The sequence below is a fragment of the Lontra canadensis genome, unplaced genomic scaffold, assembly GCF_010015895.1.
Source record: "Lontra canadensis isolate GAN:19392208 unplaced genomic scaffold, GSC_riverotter_1.0 scaffold136, whole genome shotgun sequence".
Taxonomy (NCBI): Eukaryota; Metazoa; Chordata; class Mammalia; order Carnivora; family Mustelidae; genus Lontra; species Lontra canadensis.
The window spans coordinates 1,002,818-1,018,965 of record NW_022631130.1 but is presented as its reverse complement, the minus strand read 5'-3'; the positions used below and the strand labels follow the sequence as shown (position 1 = coordinate 1,018,965).

The 16,148-nt window shown below is 39.5% G+C and overlaps 1 protein-coding gene and 1 pseudogene across 2 annotated transcripts in view; one reads left to right on the top strand and one right to left on the bottom strand.

Moving 5' to 3' along the window:
• The window catches only part of UGGT1 (UDP-glucose glycoprotein glucosyltransferase 1), a 120,597-nt gene extending 110,860 nt beyond the window's left edge, over nucleotides 1–9,737 (bottom strand). For both annotated transcript variants that reach the window (XM_032843172.1, XM_032843173.1), the window contains exons 1-2: nucleotides 9,527–9,737; nucleotides 3,902–4,037 (exon numbers count right to left, since the gene is read on the bottom strand). In XM_032843172.1, coding sequence (XP_032699063.1) covers nucleotides 3,902–4,037; nucleotides 9,527–9,584 — 194 coding nt within the window. In that variant the 5' untranslated portion in view covers nucleotides 9,585–9,737. The remainder of the gene's footprint in view (nucleotides 1–3,901; nucleotides 4,038–9,526) is intronic.
• A 181-nt stretch (nucleotides 9,738–9,918) lies between these two features.
• Nucleotides 9,919–16,148, top strand: part of LOC116858414 — a 30,148-nt pseudogene continuing 23,918 nt past the window's right edge.

Sequence of the window (16,148 nt, the reverse complement as noted above, 5' to 3'; positions counted from 1 at the left end):
AAGGAAAACATGAACCCTAGAGAAATTTCTAGGAGACTAAAGGCAGCATGTTGTTATCTTTTAATATCCATAAATCCAAATTTTCAAGATCACCAAATTTCAGTTTAATAAAATAAGTTCTTAGAACTTAATGCCACCTTAATTTTTTCTTGACTTTACTCTACAGACCTAAATAATGGCCATTCTAAATTTCCCTTCATTCCAGAGTCTCAAATCACTAAAAGAAAAGGTGTGTACTGATCAAATGATTCATGTAAATTAATCATCTTCTCCTCTGAGACGGAATACTAATGTAGTGGTGATCTTTCACTGTCTTAAAGCAAACTACAGATCTGGATCTCAGCTTACCTAGCCAAAGGAAGACTTTCCCATTACTTGTCAACACTGGGGTGTACAACTCTCACTCTACTCCACAGCTAGACACAGAAATATGGGAAAAATAAGAAACATTTCCTGGTAACACACAGCCTCTCTAAAAATAGGTTTCTGAAAATACCCATTATCATAATTTATTAAATTATTTAGTACCTCCTTGAATGTGGGATTTTTCTAAGCTTTCTAGGCTTATGGTCTAAGAAAACAAGATATTAAGACAAATAGATTATGATATGCAAATAAACACTAAATTCACAAATTAAAGCTGCATTCACAAGATAGGCTTGTGAAAAAGGGGGGAAGGATAATACACTCAAAGGTTATAATGGTGAGAACAAGGATTCACTGAAGCTAAGACCCTCCTGTAAAGGCCAACTGCAAATAAATATATGCTCCTCATATAATTACAGGAAAACTTGAAATATATATTCTCCCTCAACCCACTGCATAAATAAGTCTTATGACACCTAAGTTTCAAATAGTCCTAAGAAAATTAATTACTAGATTCACTGAACTAATCCAAGGAGGGTAAGAACAATACAAGATAATATTAAAAGGAATGCTGCCATTTGTTTACAGTATAATTCAGTTTGCTTTTCATTTTAAATTGTTGTTTCACTTCTTATTCTTATTCCACTGAGTAAAACAGCTACAGTTTTTCAGATGAAATTATATGATATCTAGGATTTGTTTTAAAATAGTCCAGGGGGATAAGGGAGGAGGGTGGTGGCAGTTATGGATTAATTGATTTGAGTTGGTAAGAGCTAAAACTGGGTGACAGGTAGAGGGAGAGCACATTATATGTACCATTCCACTCACAAATGTTTTGAAAGGTCACAATAAAAAGTTTTTAATCAATGACAAAAGAAAAAAAAAAGCCATAAACAACCTGAATGTCCACCAGATAGCAAAAATCTGGTAACTTGTTTTCTAGATTTCCAAAGTTACGGTTGGAGATCAGAAATGGTCTTTCTTCCATAAAGAAGTAGAAAGGGAAGGGAAATGAATATTTAAGGAGGGCTTACTATGTGATGGACACTATGCTTGGCATATTCCCTCATGTCCTTAAATCCTCACAGCCACCCTGATTTAAAATCATTTTTAGAATAAAGAAACTATAACTCAAGAGAGGTTATTGATTTGCTTAAGGGCATAGAATTAGCAAATCAAAAATCTGGAATGCAAACTCAAATCTATTTGATCTCTATCATGCTGAATTCTTGGGCCATTATAGTATCTAGTACTCAACAAATGATTATTGGTTTCTATTTTAATAATAGTACTTTACTTATACAATATTTCTGTCAGTAATTATGGCTGTTCAAAACATACTCAGTGTTCTACTTCAATTAAATATGTATCACTTCGTGAACAACCAGAAAGCTACAACTGCTTCATTAGGATCAGGCCTAACCTAAAAATAACATGGGAATATTTTTAGACCCTAAGGACTATATGCAGGGAAGGCAAAATATCTGTGGTAGTTGCATGCCTCAATGGGTAGAGATACATTCTGTCCCCTCTCCCTCATTCAGATGGACAATGCTATGATCTGCCATCAATGTCCTCCATGGACCTGGGAAGGAAGAATGGTGGCTTCAGCTACTTCTGGAGGCAAATATCGAGGATCTCTAATAATGCTCAACTTATTTCTGAGTTGCCTAGATGTCCCATTACCTTGCCAAAATGTCTGCAAACAGCCAAAGAAGAAAACTAAAAATAATCAACCAAAACGGCAAATGGTCAGGAAATCATGAAAAGGGGCAATGTTTGTAAAAGGAAAAGTTGGTGGAGGAAGTGATATACATTATTCACTTCACAGAGATCAACGAAACTGAAAAAAATGAGTTAATTAAAACTGACAGTTTTAACATACTTTCTCAAAAATCCCAAAAGTATATGCCACAAAAATCTTCTGAAACAATGTACAAAACCAAAAAAAATTATTCTAAGTGAGAGTAACTGAGTGGAACTCAATAAAGAATGCCAAGCAAAGTACTATAAAACATGTTACAGTTAATTGCACAAAATTATTTAGAAAGTGATAGTAAATCCTAAACACTTAGATTTACACCAGACAAATCATCCAAAATAAGACTGGAGGGGAAAAAAGGTCAACTATTAGAGTCTGCTCAGGCAGTTTAGATCTCAACCAACCTCCGGTCACTTTACTTATAAGTGCCCTCTCTATCTAATAAAGTTCTGACAATGGAAGAGTTCAATCCATTTATCAACTCATAACACTGCTGTGAAATAAATGCAGTAGTAATTTTTTCTTTTGGCCATTTTATTGTTGAGAGAAGGGAGGCACAGAGGAGTGATACAAGCTTAAGTGTGATGAGCAGAAAATCCATGAGGCTCCTCAGCAAACCAAAATCAGGTCCTAAAAGTCCCACTTTCCCACTGGTCCTCTTTTATCAATTCCAAATGAAGCTGTTTCCTTAGGAGATGCCACTATTCATAAACACAATCAACACAACAAAAATTCTTCATTCACATTTTTCTAGGGATGAAGGAGGAAATGTTAGAAGATGAAATTCTAAAGTTGAAGAGTACAAAGATAGACCAAAGTTAACTGAAGTAATGCAACAGTTCAAATTTCTAGCACTATCAAATTCTGAGATTTATCAACTGCTTGCCATTCAATCTACCTAAATTTATGCTTTAGAATGATTCTCTGTAAGTCCTAGATATATATTATTTCAGATACAATAAAAATAAGTTTCCCTCTATAAACAAAACACTGACTTTTTAAAAGAGAGGTAACTAGTTATTTATACTATAAACACTAACTAAAAAATACACTTGGAATACAAAATCTCCCAAGAAATCATTGACTATTGTATTTTATTTGATTTTGTATTTTATTGTATCGTATTTCTTTATTGTATTGTATTGATTTTAAGACACTGTCAGTTTTAAGACATACTGCCTTTATGAAACACTAAAAAGGAAAATGTTTCCAATTTTAATGTAAAATAACATCTTGATTTCATTAAAATGCTTCTTAATTTTGGAGATGTTAAAATGTGGAACAAGTAAAATCTTAGATAAAATCTAGCCCTGTCCTCAGCCTCCCTTCTGTGCTCTCATATCTCAAGGTCTTCTACCAACTTCTTAGAAGGAGCAGGCCCTCTCTCCCCCAATCTTGACAAACTCTCTTCTTTCTCTTTTATTAAACACCTCTTAAAACCTTTTTCAAATAAATAGAAAAATTCATTTAAGTATAACTCTCTCTTCCTTTATTACCACATGTACACCTTTCTTGGAAGATGATTTAACCAATTCAATAAATTTGTCCAAAGAAGTCCCTAAGTATCTCTATGAATCAATATTACCATATCCTACTGACAGATTCTGTGTTCTAACAGCCTCTGACTAGCACACAGCACAATGCACACTGAAAGAGGCACTGACTAAATGCATGTGATGATAATCTCACTGCCTAAAAAAGCTCCTGAATACTCACTGGCAGATCCTACATTTTTACTCAAATACATGAAAGGAAAAAAAGATGTCTTCTTACCTGACTTCTAACAACAATGGAGTGGAAAACCATTTTGTCGTAAGAGAGGTTGTAATGGCTTTTGAATCTGCCTTTACTGAGGAAAACAGCCATAGTCCAGTGAATATAATCATAAGTCCCATTTTATAGCAAACCCCTAAAAAGAAAAAAAAAAAAAAGGTTTTGCTACAAAGAAATGTTTAAACCTGAATCTTAATACTTAGAGACACAAAGTAACATGAAAATTACAGAAATGGAAATGCTTCTGAAATTTAACAGCACCTAATATCTCCATGGTTTCAACTTGCTGAGTGACTGATATATAACTAAAGGTGTAGATCATATACTCTTTCCTATAAAGACTCCATCTCATCGTGGGGTGCCTAAACTATACACAGGTCTAAGTCAGTTGGTGGCTTAGCAGGGAGCACACAGTCATACTTTATGAACCATAAGAGTAAACAAAGCTGAGGCAGATGAAAATGTAAATGATGGGTATTAAATAGTGTCCTCCCAAAAGTCCTAACCCAGCACCTCGAAATACAAACTTGTTTGGAAATGGTCTTAACAGAGGAAATCCAGTTAAAATGAGGTCATTAGGGTGGGCCCTAATCCAATAAGACTGGTGTTACAAAAAAATGGAAAACGTGGACAGAGAGACAGACATGAAATGGGAACACCATGTGAACAGACACAGGGAGAATGCCAGAGAAGACAGGCAAGCACTGGAACTATATTGCAAACCACAGAACACCTAGGGCTAGAAAATGCCGGAAGAGGCAAAGAAAGACCCTCCCCTACAGATTTCAGAGGGAATATGGTCCTGTGACACCTTGATTTAGAATCTCTGGCCTCCAAAACTGGAAGACAAGGAAATGTCATTGCTCTTAGCCACACAGTTTGGTACTTTGTCACAGCAGCCCCAGGGGGCTAACAGATGGGTCTTGAGTGTAAATGCAAATACCGTTCTGAACAAAGAATGTTAGAACTCAATCATGGGTCCCTATCTACAAAATAAGGAAGCTGGAATCACTGGTAAATTGGCACAGCCATCGAATGCAGGCCTCCTAACTCCCAGCAGCAACCTCCTCAAGCACACTGAGGTGTCAACATCATTTCAGAAAAAGACTCCAGCTCTAGGCATCTTTGGCCTGATTTTTCATCTCAGAGGTCAGCCTCACTGAACCCTAATCAGACTTCCCCCCAGGCCGTATAAGTGAGCATCTAAGTTCCACCCATTTGAATGGGAATCCAAAGAAGACATGAATATGTAAGAAACACCAAACCAAAGTTGTGCTTCTGCATGCTAGTGTTGGGTAGGTAAGGCTCACACCAGACTCACCCCAATTCCTTGAGATACTGATTAGAAAAGCTACTGCTTGGAGGATGAGTCAGTACCCTCTTTTTACAAAAAGCATTAACAGTTGTGCCAACACCCTGCTTCACATAACACACAATATCTCTAAAGAACAAATGGTCAAAATCAAAATAAACCAAATAAAAAAGTTACTTTTAAGAGTTTTTAGTTCAGACACTGTCAGCTTAATTGATTTAATTGACTAATTAATATCCCATTTATAAATAAGTACCAATAAATAAATAAATAGCCAACATTCATAAAGACTAGGGCTAGCGACCTAGATCCCAACACTGAAACTTGTTAGCAGATTTCTGGCTGGGGTGAGGGTTGGGGGTGCGGAGGTAGCCCTTTCAGAGTGCAGCAAAAGTTACTGATATTTCCTACAGAGGGGCAAGCAAGAACCAAAAATTTTACATACAACTTCAGACTACTCAAGAACTCTCAGTTCTTCCCTCCTAAATTCCTCCCTTACAAAGGTCTCTGAACTACAGCCTCAGAAACCTGCTCTGCATGACAGAAAAACTTGGCGTGAAAAGAAAGAACCTTTCAGAGTCAGGGACTTCTGATAAATTACTGAGTTTGCTACTTACTAGCAGTTTAACCACAAGGAAGTTCCCTAGTAACTTCTCTGGCCCTTGGTCTCCCAGACTCTGAAATAGGAATATCAGTATCTGCCACACCAGGACACTCTGAGAATGAAAAAGCAACATGAAAATTACTCTCTCAAGTGTCAAGTACTATACCAGAATTAATTGTTCTAATAAAAGACGTTCTCGTAAAAAACCACTTTCTAAATTACAGAATAATAAATCGTTATTACATGGGCTCAAAAAAAAAATGTCTTGGAAATACATTTTCTGTGGTTAGGGGAAAAAAATCCCCCCCCCCCAAAGTCACAAAACTTCTAAACTGGAGACAGAATATATGAACTATGTTAGCATTACTATACTACAGTTCTGTTTACAATTTGCCCCCAAGGGGCCTAGATGTGTAGTCCCAAAAGTAGTAATTCTGGACTAGAAACTGGACACCACTGCCAGTAACCCCAGGCAGGCTGCATGCATAGAGTGATGAGGGAAGAGGGAGTGACAAAAGGTCCCCCAGGAAGCATTAAGATTATTGAGCCATTGCTCTGGGCCCAGCACAGTGTCAGGTGCTTTGCATATACCATGATATCTAGTCCCTCCACACAACTACCCAGGAGACTGTAGTTCCTAAAGGGTGGCAGCCATGACTACTTTGTTCACCACAGCAAATAGCACAGTGCCTGGCAAACAGGAGATACCTATAGCCTTGCTGCATAATAGGTGAAACGTTATCATTCCCAGCCTCAGTGAAGCTGAGGAACTTGACTAATATTAATAAACAACAATGCTTGGAACCCACGTCTGCCTGTTTTTAAGTTCTATAATACCATGCTATCTCTGGTTTTGGAAGGTAAGAATTCATACTGTGCAGACCCTGACTGAACAAAGAGCTTTCTTGTGAGAATCAACACAAGTCCAAGGACTTTCTAGGGACAGAGTCCTTGGGATATAGGTGGCTGAGAAAGACACAGTTTCAACCTGAAACCAAGCATGCCAGCCTGAAGTTGGGACCAAAGCAAACTGGCCAACTAGCCTGACAGGCTTGCTTTAGGGACAGAATGTGAGCTCCGCAAGAGCAGGGAGCTTCATCTGTAAGGGCCACATGCTTAGCATAATGCCAGGAACACAAGAGGTGCTCAAAATGAAATAAACACAGGCCATCATTCATTAAAGGAAGAATGAAAGCAAATAGAAAGGAGTGTGACAACAAGAGGATAGATGCTACAAAAAGCTTAAGACTTAAGAAGGGTTAAAATGAAAACTCTATGCACCAAGACTCACCCAGAGATCCCCTTAAACTATTTTTTTAAAGATATTTTTATTTATTTATTTGACAGAGATCACAAGTAGGCAGAGAAGCAGGCAGAGAGAGAGAGAGAGAGAGAGAGAGAGAGAGGAGGAAGCAGACTCCCCGCCGAGCAGAGAGCCCAATGTGGGGCTCCATCCCAGGACCCTGGGATGATGACTTGCACCGAAGGCAGAGGCTTTAACCCACTGAGCCTCCCAGGCGCCCCGCCCCCTTAAACTATTTTTAAAAGAGACAGAGTTCTTGGGGCAAGGTATAGCCCCATTAAGATGACAGAGAAAAGTGGACCTTAAAGAAAAGCTCTCCCACCCAGACCCCACATCCTTGATGCCACAGGTCAAACTACAGGAAAAAAGACTGTTTCAGAGAAGCAGAAGTAAGAACTTCACTGAAGTGCCTTTTGTTTGAGAATGCCTTCATTTTATGAGAATCTTATCACTCTGATCCCAGTGGTCCTTAAATGTTGCTAGTAAATATGAATAATGTGAGAAATAATAGCTGTCAGAATCTACAATGTGGCATTTCATGATCATAGGCATAGTGCTTGTGGCACAGTGGGCAAATTAAAAACATTCTTTTATAAGTCCTAGGCCCAGGGCACCTGGGTGGCTCAGATAAGTTAAGCTTCTGCCTTCAGCTCAGGTCAGTATCCCAGGGTCTCAGAATCGAGTCCCATATCGGGCTCCCTGCTCAGCGGGGAGACTGTTCCTCCCTCTCCTTCTGCCTGCTGCTCCCCCTGCTTGTGCTCTCTGACAAATAAATAAATAAAATCTTTTAAAAAAAAGAAAATAATAAGTCCTAGGTCCAAATGTACTATCTTTAAGATCCAGTCTGTGGCCCATTCTAATTGGTTTAAATTCATGACTATCTCTTACTCATTGATCTACAGTAGGATATTAGAAATATTAATAAAAACTGTATTATGGCAAACACTTTTCACTTTCTGGAAAACAGAGGAGGCATAAAATTCTAAATCACCAACTTCTTCTTCCATTTCTAAACTGAAGATAATAGCGGACAAACTTTTAAAAAAACAACGTGCACGATGCAAGCTTACAGACAGCCACCTGAGCTTCAACATACATGATTAACAGTGAGGAAAAATATTAGGAAGGACTCTTCTAGAGAAATAAATTTATTTTCCAAATAATTAAACTTAATATGCATTTATACCTATTAGCAAGACCGTTTGCTGTGAACCCGATAAATCTAATTTTTTTTTTAAGTAGTTACTACTCATCTGATATGAAAATGATCACTGGTAACTGCAGAGAAGATCTAACAGAAATTTCTGCATAGTTCAATCTCTTCCTCTTAAGCTAAACGTGCACTATAAAGGTGCCATCCTACTGTAAGAAGCAATGTTTATTTCCTTTAATAAAAATGAGTGTTGGGGCATCTAGGTGGTTCAATTCAGTCTGTTGGGCTCAGACTCTTGATTTCCCCTCAGGTCATGAGTTCAGGGTCCAGAGATCAAGGCTTCCCCTTCAGGCTCAGCACAGAGCCTGCTTGAGATTCTCTCTTTCCCTCTCCCTCCGCCCCTCCCCCTGCTCTCTCTCCCTGTAAAAATCAATAAAATCTTTAAAAAAAAAAAAAAAGTGTCAAGTTTGTCAAAAGCAAGCCAAGTGGAAAGGCTACAATCATCCCAAATTTTGTGTGTTAAGTAACTATTTTGTGTTTCAAACATCACACTAAAACTGGCCAGCAAGTGCACGATGAATGTTTCTAAGATAGTGTAGCACAGTAAGGTATAAGACCTCCGGACTTCAAATGAACAAAATATGCTAGTTCTCAAATCTGGCAAGAAATGCAAAACAATCTGGAGATATGGCCAACGAAGAACAGTTGACATCCATAACTTATTGGCGACGTACGCAGATCTTATTCTTCTGACAGGTCCCACAAAAAGTGAAACCGGATCATCCAATCACCAGCCAACAGATCCTCGTATTTAAATGAAAACGGCAACCAATATGCATCACTTTAATTCATTTTAGGGAAAACAGAAATCTATAAAAAGATGAAGTCGTTCCCCAATCAGAGTCCTGCAAACTGCTGGTTCTCAACCTACTTGGGGTCAGGGTTGATCTAAATTCAGGTTAGGGCACTTCCCCCACCTCCTTCTGCACTTGGGCACACTGGTCTCAAAGCTCTTCACTGAAGACTCAAAACCGCTGAAGAGAGTCAGTGGCCACTCCCGCAGAATTGATACCTTGCCCAGAGACCACTGAGGGCAACTCGGGGGACGCGCAAATAAGGACAGTACTGGGGCACGGAAGGAGAAACTGAGTCAGGAAAGAAGCGGAAGCTCAAGGTGACCGGGGCACGGGGTCGCCTCGCGTCCCAGACCCTCTCCCGGTCCACGAGACCTCCCCACGCCAAGCCAGGGGTACCTGTCACCGGCCGCGCAGCCGCGGCACACGCGCCGCTCGCGTCCCCCTTCCTGCCCATGCTGGGCCCGCGCTTCGACCGCGACGATGCCAGCGACAACGCCGGGGCGGGGCGGTGACGGCGGAGGCAGCGGCTGCGCCAGTGAGCGGCCGACACGCGCCTTTTCCGCGGCTCCCCTCAAGCCGGTCTCGCAGAGCAATAGCCCAGCTGCCTGCCACTTTTTACTTCCGCTTCCTAATGGCGAGAGCCGGAGGACTTCCGGCTACCGAGCCCCGGCTGAGGCAGCCTAGAGCGTCGCGTGGTCACCATCTTGTATCCGAGGAAGCACCACCTCCCTCTTTGCTCGCCTCTGTGTAGCGCTGTTGGGGAAGACAGCAGCTTGAAGATCTCGGGAATGGGACTAGGAGTGATCGCTGAGACCCAAAAACCGTATCAGGTGATGAAGCCGGATACCAGTTTAAGCCTCTTTTCCGACTTGGACTGTAGGACGCTTCAGAGTCTACTGCCTTAAACCCTTATATTAAAAGAACTGCTGCACAATAAGGGAACAAAATTGCTTAATGTTTCTGAGCAACTTGGACTTTATCTTAACCTCTAAATCTTGGTTACTACCGTTCCTGGGGGCGTGGGGAAAGGAAGACTTTTTTAAATTTTGTGAGACGATTTAGCTTATACCGGCAGCGACAATTTCTGTGCAAGGACTATTTTGTCCTTTGATGGGGGGGCGAGGGGGAGCGCAAATCAATCACTGCAAAATTGTTTTAGAATATGTGACACAGGGCAAATCAATTTACCCACCCACAAATGAATACCTCTTTGGAGTATATAGTTTTAACTAAGTCAAAGTGGATTAAGCCTCTGCTTTCGGCTCAGGTCATGATCCCAGGGTTCTGGAATCAAGCCCCGCGGTGGGCTCTCTGCTGGGCAGGGATCCTGCTTTCTCCTCTCTCTCTGCCTGCCTCTCTGCCTACTTGTGATCTCTGTCTGTCAAATAAATAAATAAAATCTTTTAAAAAAATACATTAAAAGTACATAAAAAGTGTAAAAGTTTGACTGACTTTTGATTTTATGACAAACACAGTCCTTCCTCTGAGAATGCCAGAACAAGAACTAAAAACACTTCTAAACCTAATAGCTTTATGTCTGTATTGTGCTGGAGATTCCTAGCTTTTAGGTCTTCTGTTCTTCACTGGAACATAAGGAGTTAAAATAATTTTATGGAATGAAAACAAGCGTTTTAAAATGCATTTCTTGAGGGAGCTTTTGTGTTACTAGCATTCCATTGTGTGTTTTCTACTCTTCAAATCACTTCAGGTGATGCTTCTGTAAAAAGAATTGTTTTTTAATTCACCACATTATGGAGTTGGGTTTTCACTTTTTTTGTTTTAACTTGGTCTTCTACTATGAGCAACATTGTTTGCTTAGTGATAACATACAACCATGTGATACTGCAAAGCTTCTAAGAAAGTTGGGTTTCTCTTCCCAAGCTTTCTCAGAAATTTCAATATTTTATTTGGAAAATAAAACAGATTTTTTTTATTTATTTTTTTTTAAATAAGTACAGAATCACAAGAGTTGCAGAGATAGTGCAGTGAGGTCCCATTTACCCTTTGCCCAGGTTCCCCCAGTGATTATATCTTAAACATATCACAATATCAAAACCCAAAAATTGACATGCGTACAAGCTGTATGTATAGTTCTGTCCTTTTATCACATGTAAATTTGTGTAATCACCAAAATCAAGATACAGAACTATTCCACAAATATGTCCCTTGGGTTAAGGAGAAGGAGGGATCAATTGGTGGCTGTTAGGATAGTGAAATTATTCTGTATGATATTCTGTGGGTGAATACGTGTAATTATACATTTGTCAAACCTGTAGAATGCACAATACCAGGAGTGAACTATGGATTTTGGGTGATAAGAATGTGTCAGTTTAAGTATATCAATTATAACAAATGTATCACTATGGATATTGATGGTGGGGGAAGTTGTGCTTCTGTGGGTACAGGAGGTATACTGGAACTCTACTTTCTGCTCTGTTTTGCTGTGAATCTAAAACTGCTTCAAAAAATAAAGTATATTTAGAAGGGGGAAATCATAAATGTTAAAGATGGAAAAAATATAAGAAGTAATCTACTCCTCATTATAAAATGAGAAAAGTGAGACTCAGACTTTCAAAAATAATAAACTTTATTGTTAGTACGATTTTAATTCTACAGAATAATTAAGCAGATAGTTCATATAGTTCCATATACCCATCATAACCCAGCACCCAATAACTGATAGGGAATTTGTTCTATCATTAACATCTTGTATTAGTGTAATACATTAGGATTATAGCCCTACAATGGAATATTGGGAATCATTCCAAACCACATATCTGACAAAACATTTGTATATAAAATATATAAAGGACTCTCAAAACTCACATCATGAAAATAATATTGATAAGTTGTTATTAAAGTCCGTAATTTACATCAAGTTTCACTCTTAGCATTGCACAGTTTACGGGTTTTCACAAATGCATAAAAGCATGTATCTACCCTCTTAGTTTCATACAGAATAATTTTACCGCTCAAATAATTCCCTATGCTTCACCTCTACATTTCTCCCCCAAAACCATGGCAACCACTGAACTTTTCACCATCTGCTATATACTGAATATTTGTGTCCTCCCAAAATTCATATATTAAAACCTAACCCTCAGCATGATAGTATTCAGAGGTGGGGATTTGCGGGGGGGGATTAGGTCATGAGAGTGGAGCCCTCGTGAATGGGATTAGTGCCCCAATCTCCCAGAGGAGAGCTCCCCTGCCCCTATATCTTGTGAGGACACAGAGAGAAGCTCTTGTGTATTGTCCACTGGTTCCATTAGAGCCCTTAACTCGTTAAAGTTACTTTAAAGATGCCACTGTCATAATTCCAAAATCTCTGCCTTTATGCCTGTAAATTTTGCTTAAAACCCATAATTATGTACTGGGTAAAATGGGTACTGGGTAATTAGGCCTCAGTGTGAAGTTTTGTGTTTTTTCTGGCCACCAGGTATGCTGTTAAGTTTACTTTTTGCCATAGCTGTACATGTCAGAGATGTCCATTTCCTCTAATGTCCTTGTTTTTGTCTCCCCTGTTATATTTGTGTTTCCTTAGAAACTGCTTCTTAAATAGAGCCTGATCATTATAGTTCTGTCGGCTATAATCTACATTATTATACAGGAACCCTGCTGATATGGTGGTAAGGTCGATAGGAGGGCAAGCATTCTCTAATCCATTCTGCAATCCTATTATGAGGTCTTGGACCTTTAGCAGGCCTGTGCCCCTGAGCTGTGGCAACAGGGACACCTGGTGCCATCCGATTTATACAGTGTTCCCTTCACTGAATCATGCCTCCCTATTGCAATGTGATTTTACCATTCCTTCCATCAAGAGGTAGAGTCTATCCCCTCACCCCTTAAATCTGGACTGTCTTTGTGACTTGCTTTAACCTAAAGAGTGCTGTGGACATGTTGGCCTGGGACTTCCAAGCCCAAACCTTAAGAGGCCTGGCAGTTTCTGCTTTTGCTTTCACTCTCAGGATCCAAACTCCCCACAGAGAAGCCCAAGCTATCCTGCTGGAGGAGGAGGCTGCTTTTTTTTTCCTTCTTACAGCTTTTTTCTTAACTGAAGTATAGTTGACACACATTGTTACATGAGACCACATTTTCTGAAAGCAAGCTGTAAATGTACCACCACAGGATAGGAGGAAAACTGTCATTCTATATACTTTTATATCACTCTTACACCCTTTAAATTTTAAAACTTGTTACATTACTTGTCTAAAACAAGTAAATAAACTTATTCTCAAAACATATTTTAAATATGTAGGCAAATAAAGTAGAGGAAAAGGAGAAGAGACAAAAGAATATGCAGATGAAGATCCAAAAGGCAACACCTAAAATGTGTCCCCACTTGTGAGCCTGGAGCAATGGCTTGACTGGTTTGCAAGTCAGTAGCACGTGGGTATTGAGGTCCACATGTACCGACAAGGTTTACTTTCTCCCCCAAATAAAACCTAATTCCACAGACTGACTTGCCATGGCCCCTTCAGGCCTAAAGAGAAGCCTGATCTTTGCGGTAATCATGGCTCTGGGATGAGTAGGCTGTACCATCTCTCAGGACTCAGGGATCAGCCCTGGTGCTCACCAGCTCTGTAAGATGCATGTCATGCTCATGGTCCTGAGTGAGAAAACCCTCCAGACGCAGAACTGATTTTCTTCATCGCCACTCCCTCCCCACTCCTCTTGGGAGAAGCTCAGCTGAACCTTCCCCAAACCGAGAAAACACTAATAGTTCCCTGGGAGACTTTAACTGCCCCTGATCCATCTTAGCCAGACCACCTCTATCATCTGGATGTACCAGAGGAACAGCATGTACAACAGTCAGGGGTCACCACTTGGTGTGTTTTCACGCAGCAGGTGGAGGTAAAATTTCCAATTATCATCACTCAGACCTTTGGCATTTGGAACGGGGGAGGTTTCCAAGTTTTGGTTTTCTCTAAGCATTTCTCTGCCTTAGGATTCTTCAATAAGGTATCCATGTCATAATGATTTCTTACTGTTCTTTTAATATAGGTTCAATTCAATATCCATTTATCCTCTTACTCCTGGGCTGACTTCAATTATATTCTTGCAGAAACTTGAATAATCTCCTCTTGGTAACTATAAATTAGGTCTTTATTCTGCTAAAATAAAGTAAAATAGTCCACTCTGTATATCAGATTGCTTCAGGAGGTTGTGAGGAGGTTTGGAAATGAGCTTCAAAGATTCTTGCCTACTGGTACTCACATCCTGTGTTGTCCCCTCCCACAATGAACATGGATGACCTGCACTACCAGGAGGATAGTGTGGAAATTACGGAGTATAACTTTGGAGGTTAAGTCATGAAAGACATTGCAATTTCCAACTTGCTTTCTCTTGCATCACTCACCCTGGGATAAGTCAACTGCCACATTGGTGTTGAGACTCAAGCAGCTTCAAGGAGACATCTCCGTGAGCAGGAAATGAGGCCTACAACCAACAGCCAGAATCAGCTTTGCACCTTCTTGGAATTGGGTCCTCCTATTGTCAAGTGACTGCAATCCTTGTCCATACCTTAACTCTCACCTGGGGAAGGATCCTAAGCCCAAATCATCCCCCTTAAACCACTCTCTAATTCTTGACTTACAGAAACTATGTAAGACAATGTTTCTTTTCTTCTTTTTTTTTTTAATGGCTTGTGTTTTGGTGTAATTTGTTACACAGCCCAAGGCCACAAAGCAGTGTGGCCCCGTGCCAGTACAAACAGAGTGGCCCTGAGGACACCACCCCAGACTGACCTGAAGTTGGATGGGCAAGGGATCCCCTTGCTGGGGTTAAAGAGCAGCTCGAAATTGTATCCTTATTCCTCTGATCAGAAATAGAGGTTCGGAGGGGAGAAGTTCCATGATTGTTTTATGTGGTTTCTGAGGAATCTCTACCCCACATGCTAGCCTGCGGCCTGTATCTCAAGGATATCTTGAAAACAAACCCTCTACTCACTGGGAATTCTTTTTTTCTTAAAATTTTGTCTTTGTAAGCAGTCTTGTAACAACAACAACAACAACAAAAAAAAAAAATCCCAACACCACAGATTGTTCAATCATGATATAAGGTTTATCCATAGCAACTGCATTCTAATGAACCAATCCAGAACAATGTTTAGTCTGCAACACACAGTAGCACATTTCACATCCTGACCTAGCGCTGATAAGCATATCTACAAAAGTGGAAAATAGTTCGTGAAACAAAACTTTATACTTGCACATTCAATCATATAAAACCATTACAAAGTTCATATCAAGTATTATTATTCATATGTATATAAAACCCTGGTTGGGGAGGGGGAAAGTCAACAATACAAAAACTAAAAATTAAGAATAACTTTGTTTAATGGCTGTTCACAAATTCATTCCATCCCAGAACCCTCAAGGACAAAGTTACTATGTTTGGTTGAAACTTACGTGAATGTTCATAAATTAGCTCAGTGGGAAATCTCATACTTACTAACTCCAGGTAAAATTCTCCTGCATGTCACAGCTATAAATTACAATAAAATTAAAATTAAACTCTACAAATCCACCTCCTCCATTTTGATAATGGTAAAAAGGATTGTCATTTACTACTGAATCAAGTGACATCAGTAAAACAAGAGCTAGAAACATGATTTGTAGCCCATGTACTTCATCCCTTATACTGTCTCTCTTCCTCACTAATTTGTCACAATTGGTGTCAATATTTTTCACGATGGGTACAGTTTTGGGTAATTATCCGTGAAATGCACCGTGATATTTTCTGTTCTTTTTCTTTTTTTACCGAGACATAATAAAGACACCTCAAAAAATCTGATACTTGTTACAGCCCACAGATTAATGGGTTGTGGTCCACAGATTAGAAAACACTGGTTCAGAAAGCTTTCACTTTTTAAGTAGATGCAATGTATGATTTCTTACTTGTATCAGTTTTCTCTTACTGATAGAACAAACTTCCACAAACTTAAAGCAACATAAATTTATTATCTAACCGTTCTATGGATCAGAAATCCAACATGGATCTTGCTGGCTAAAACCAA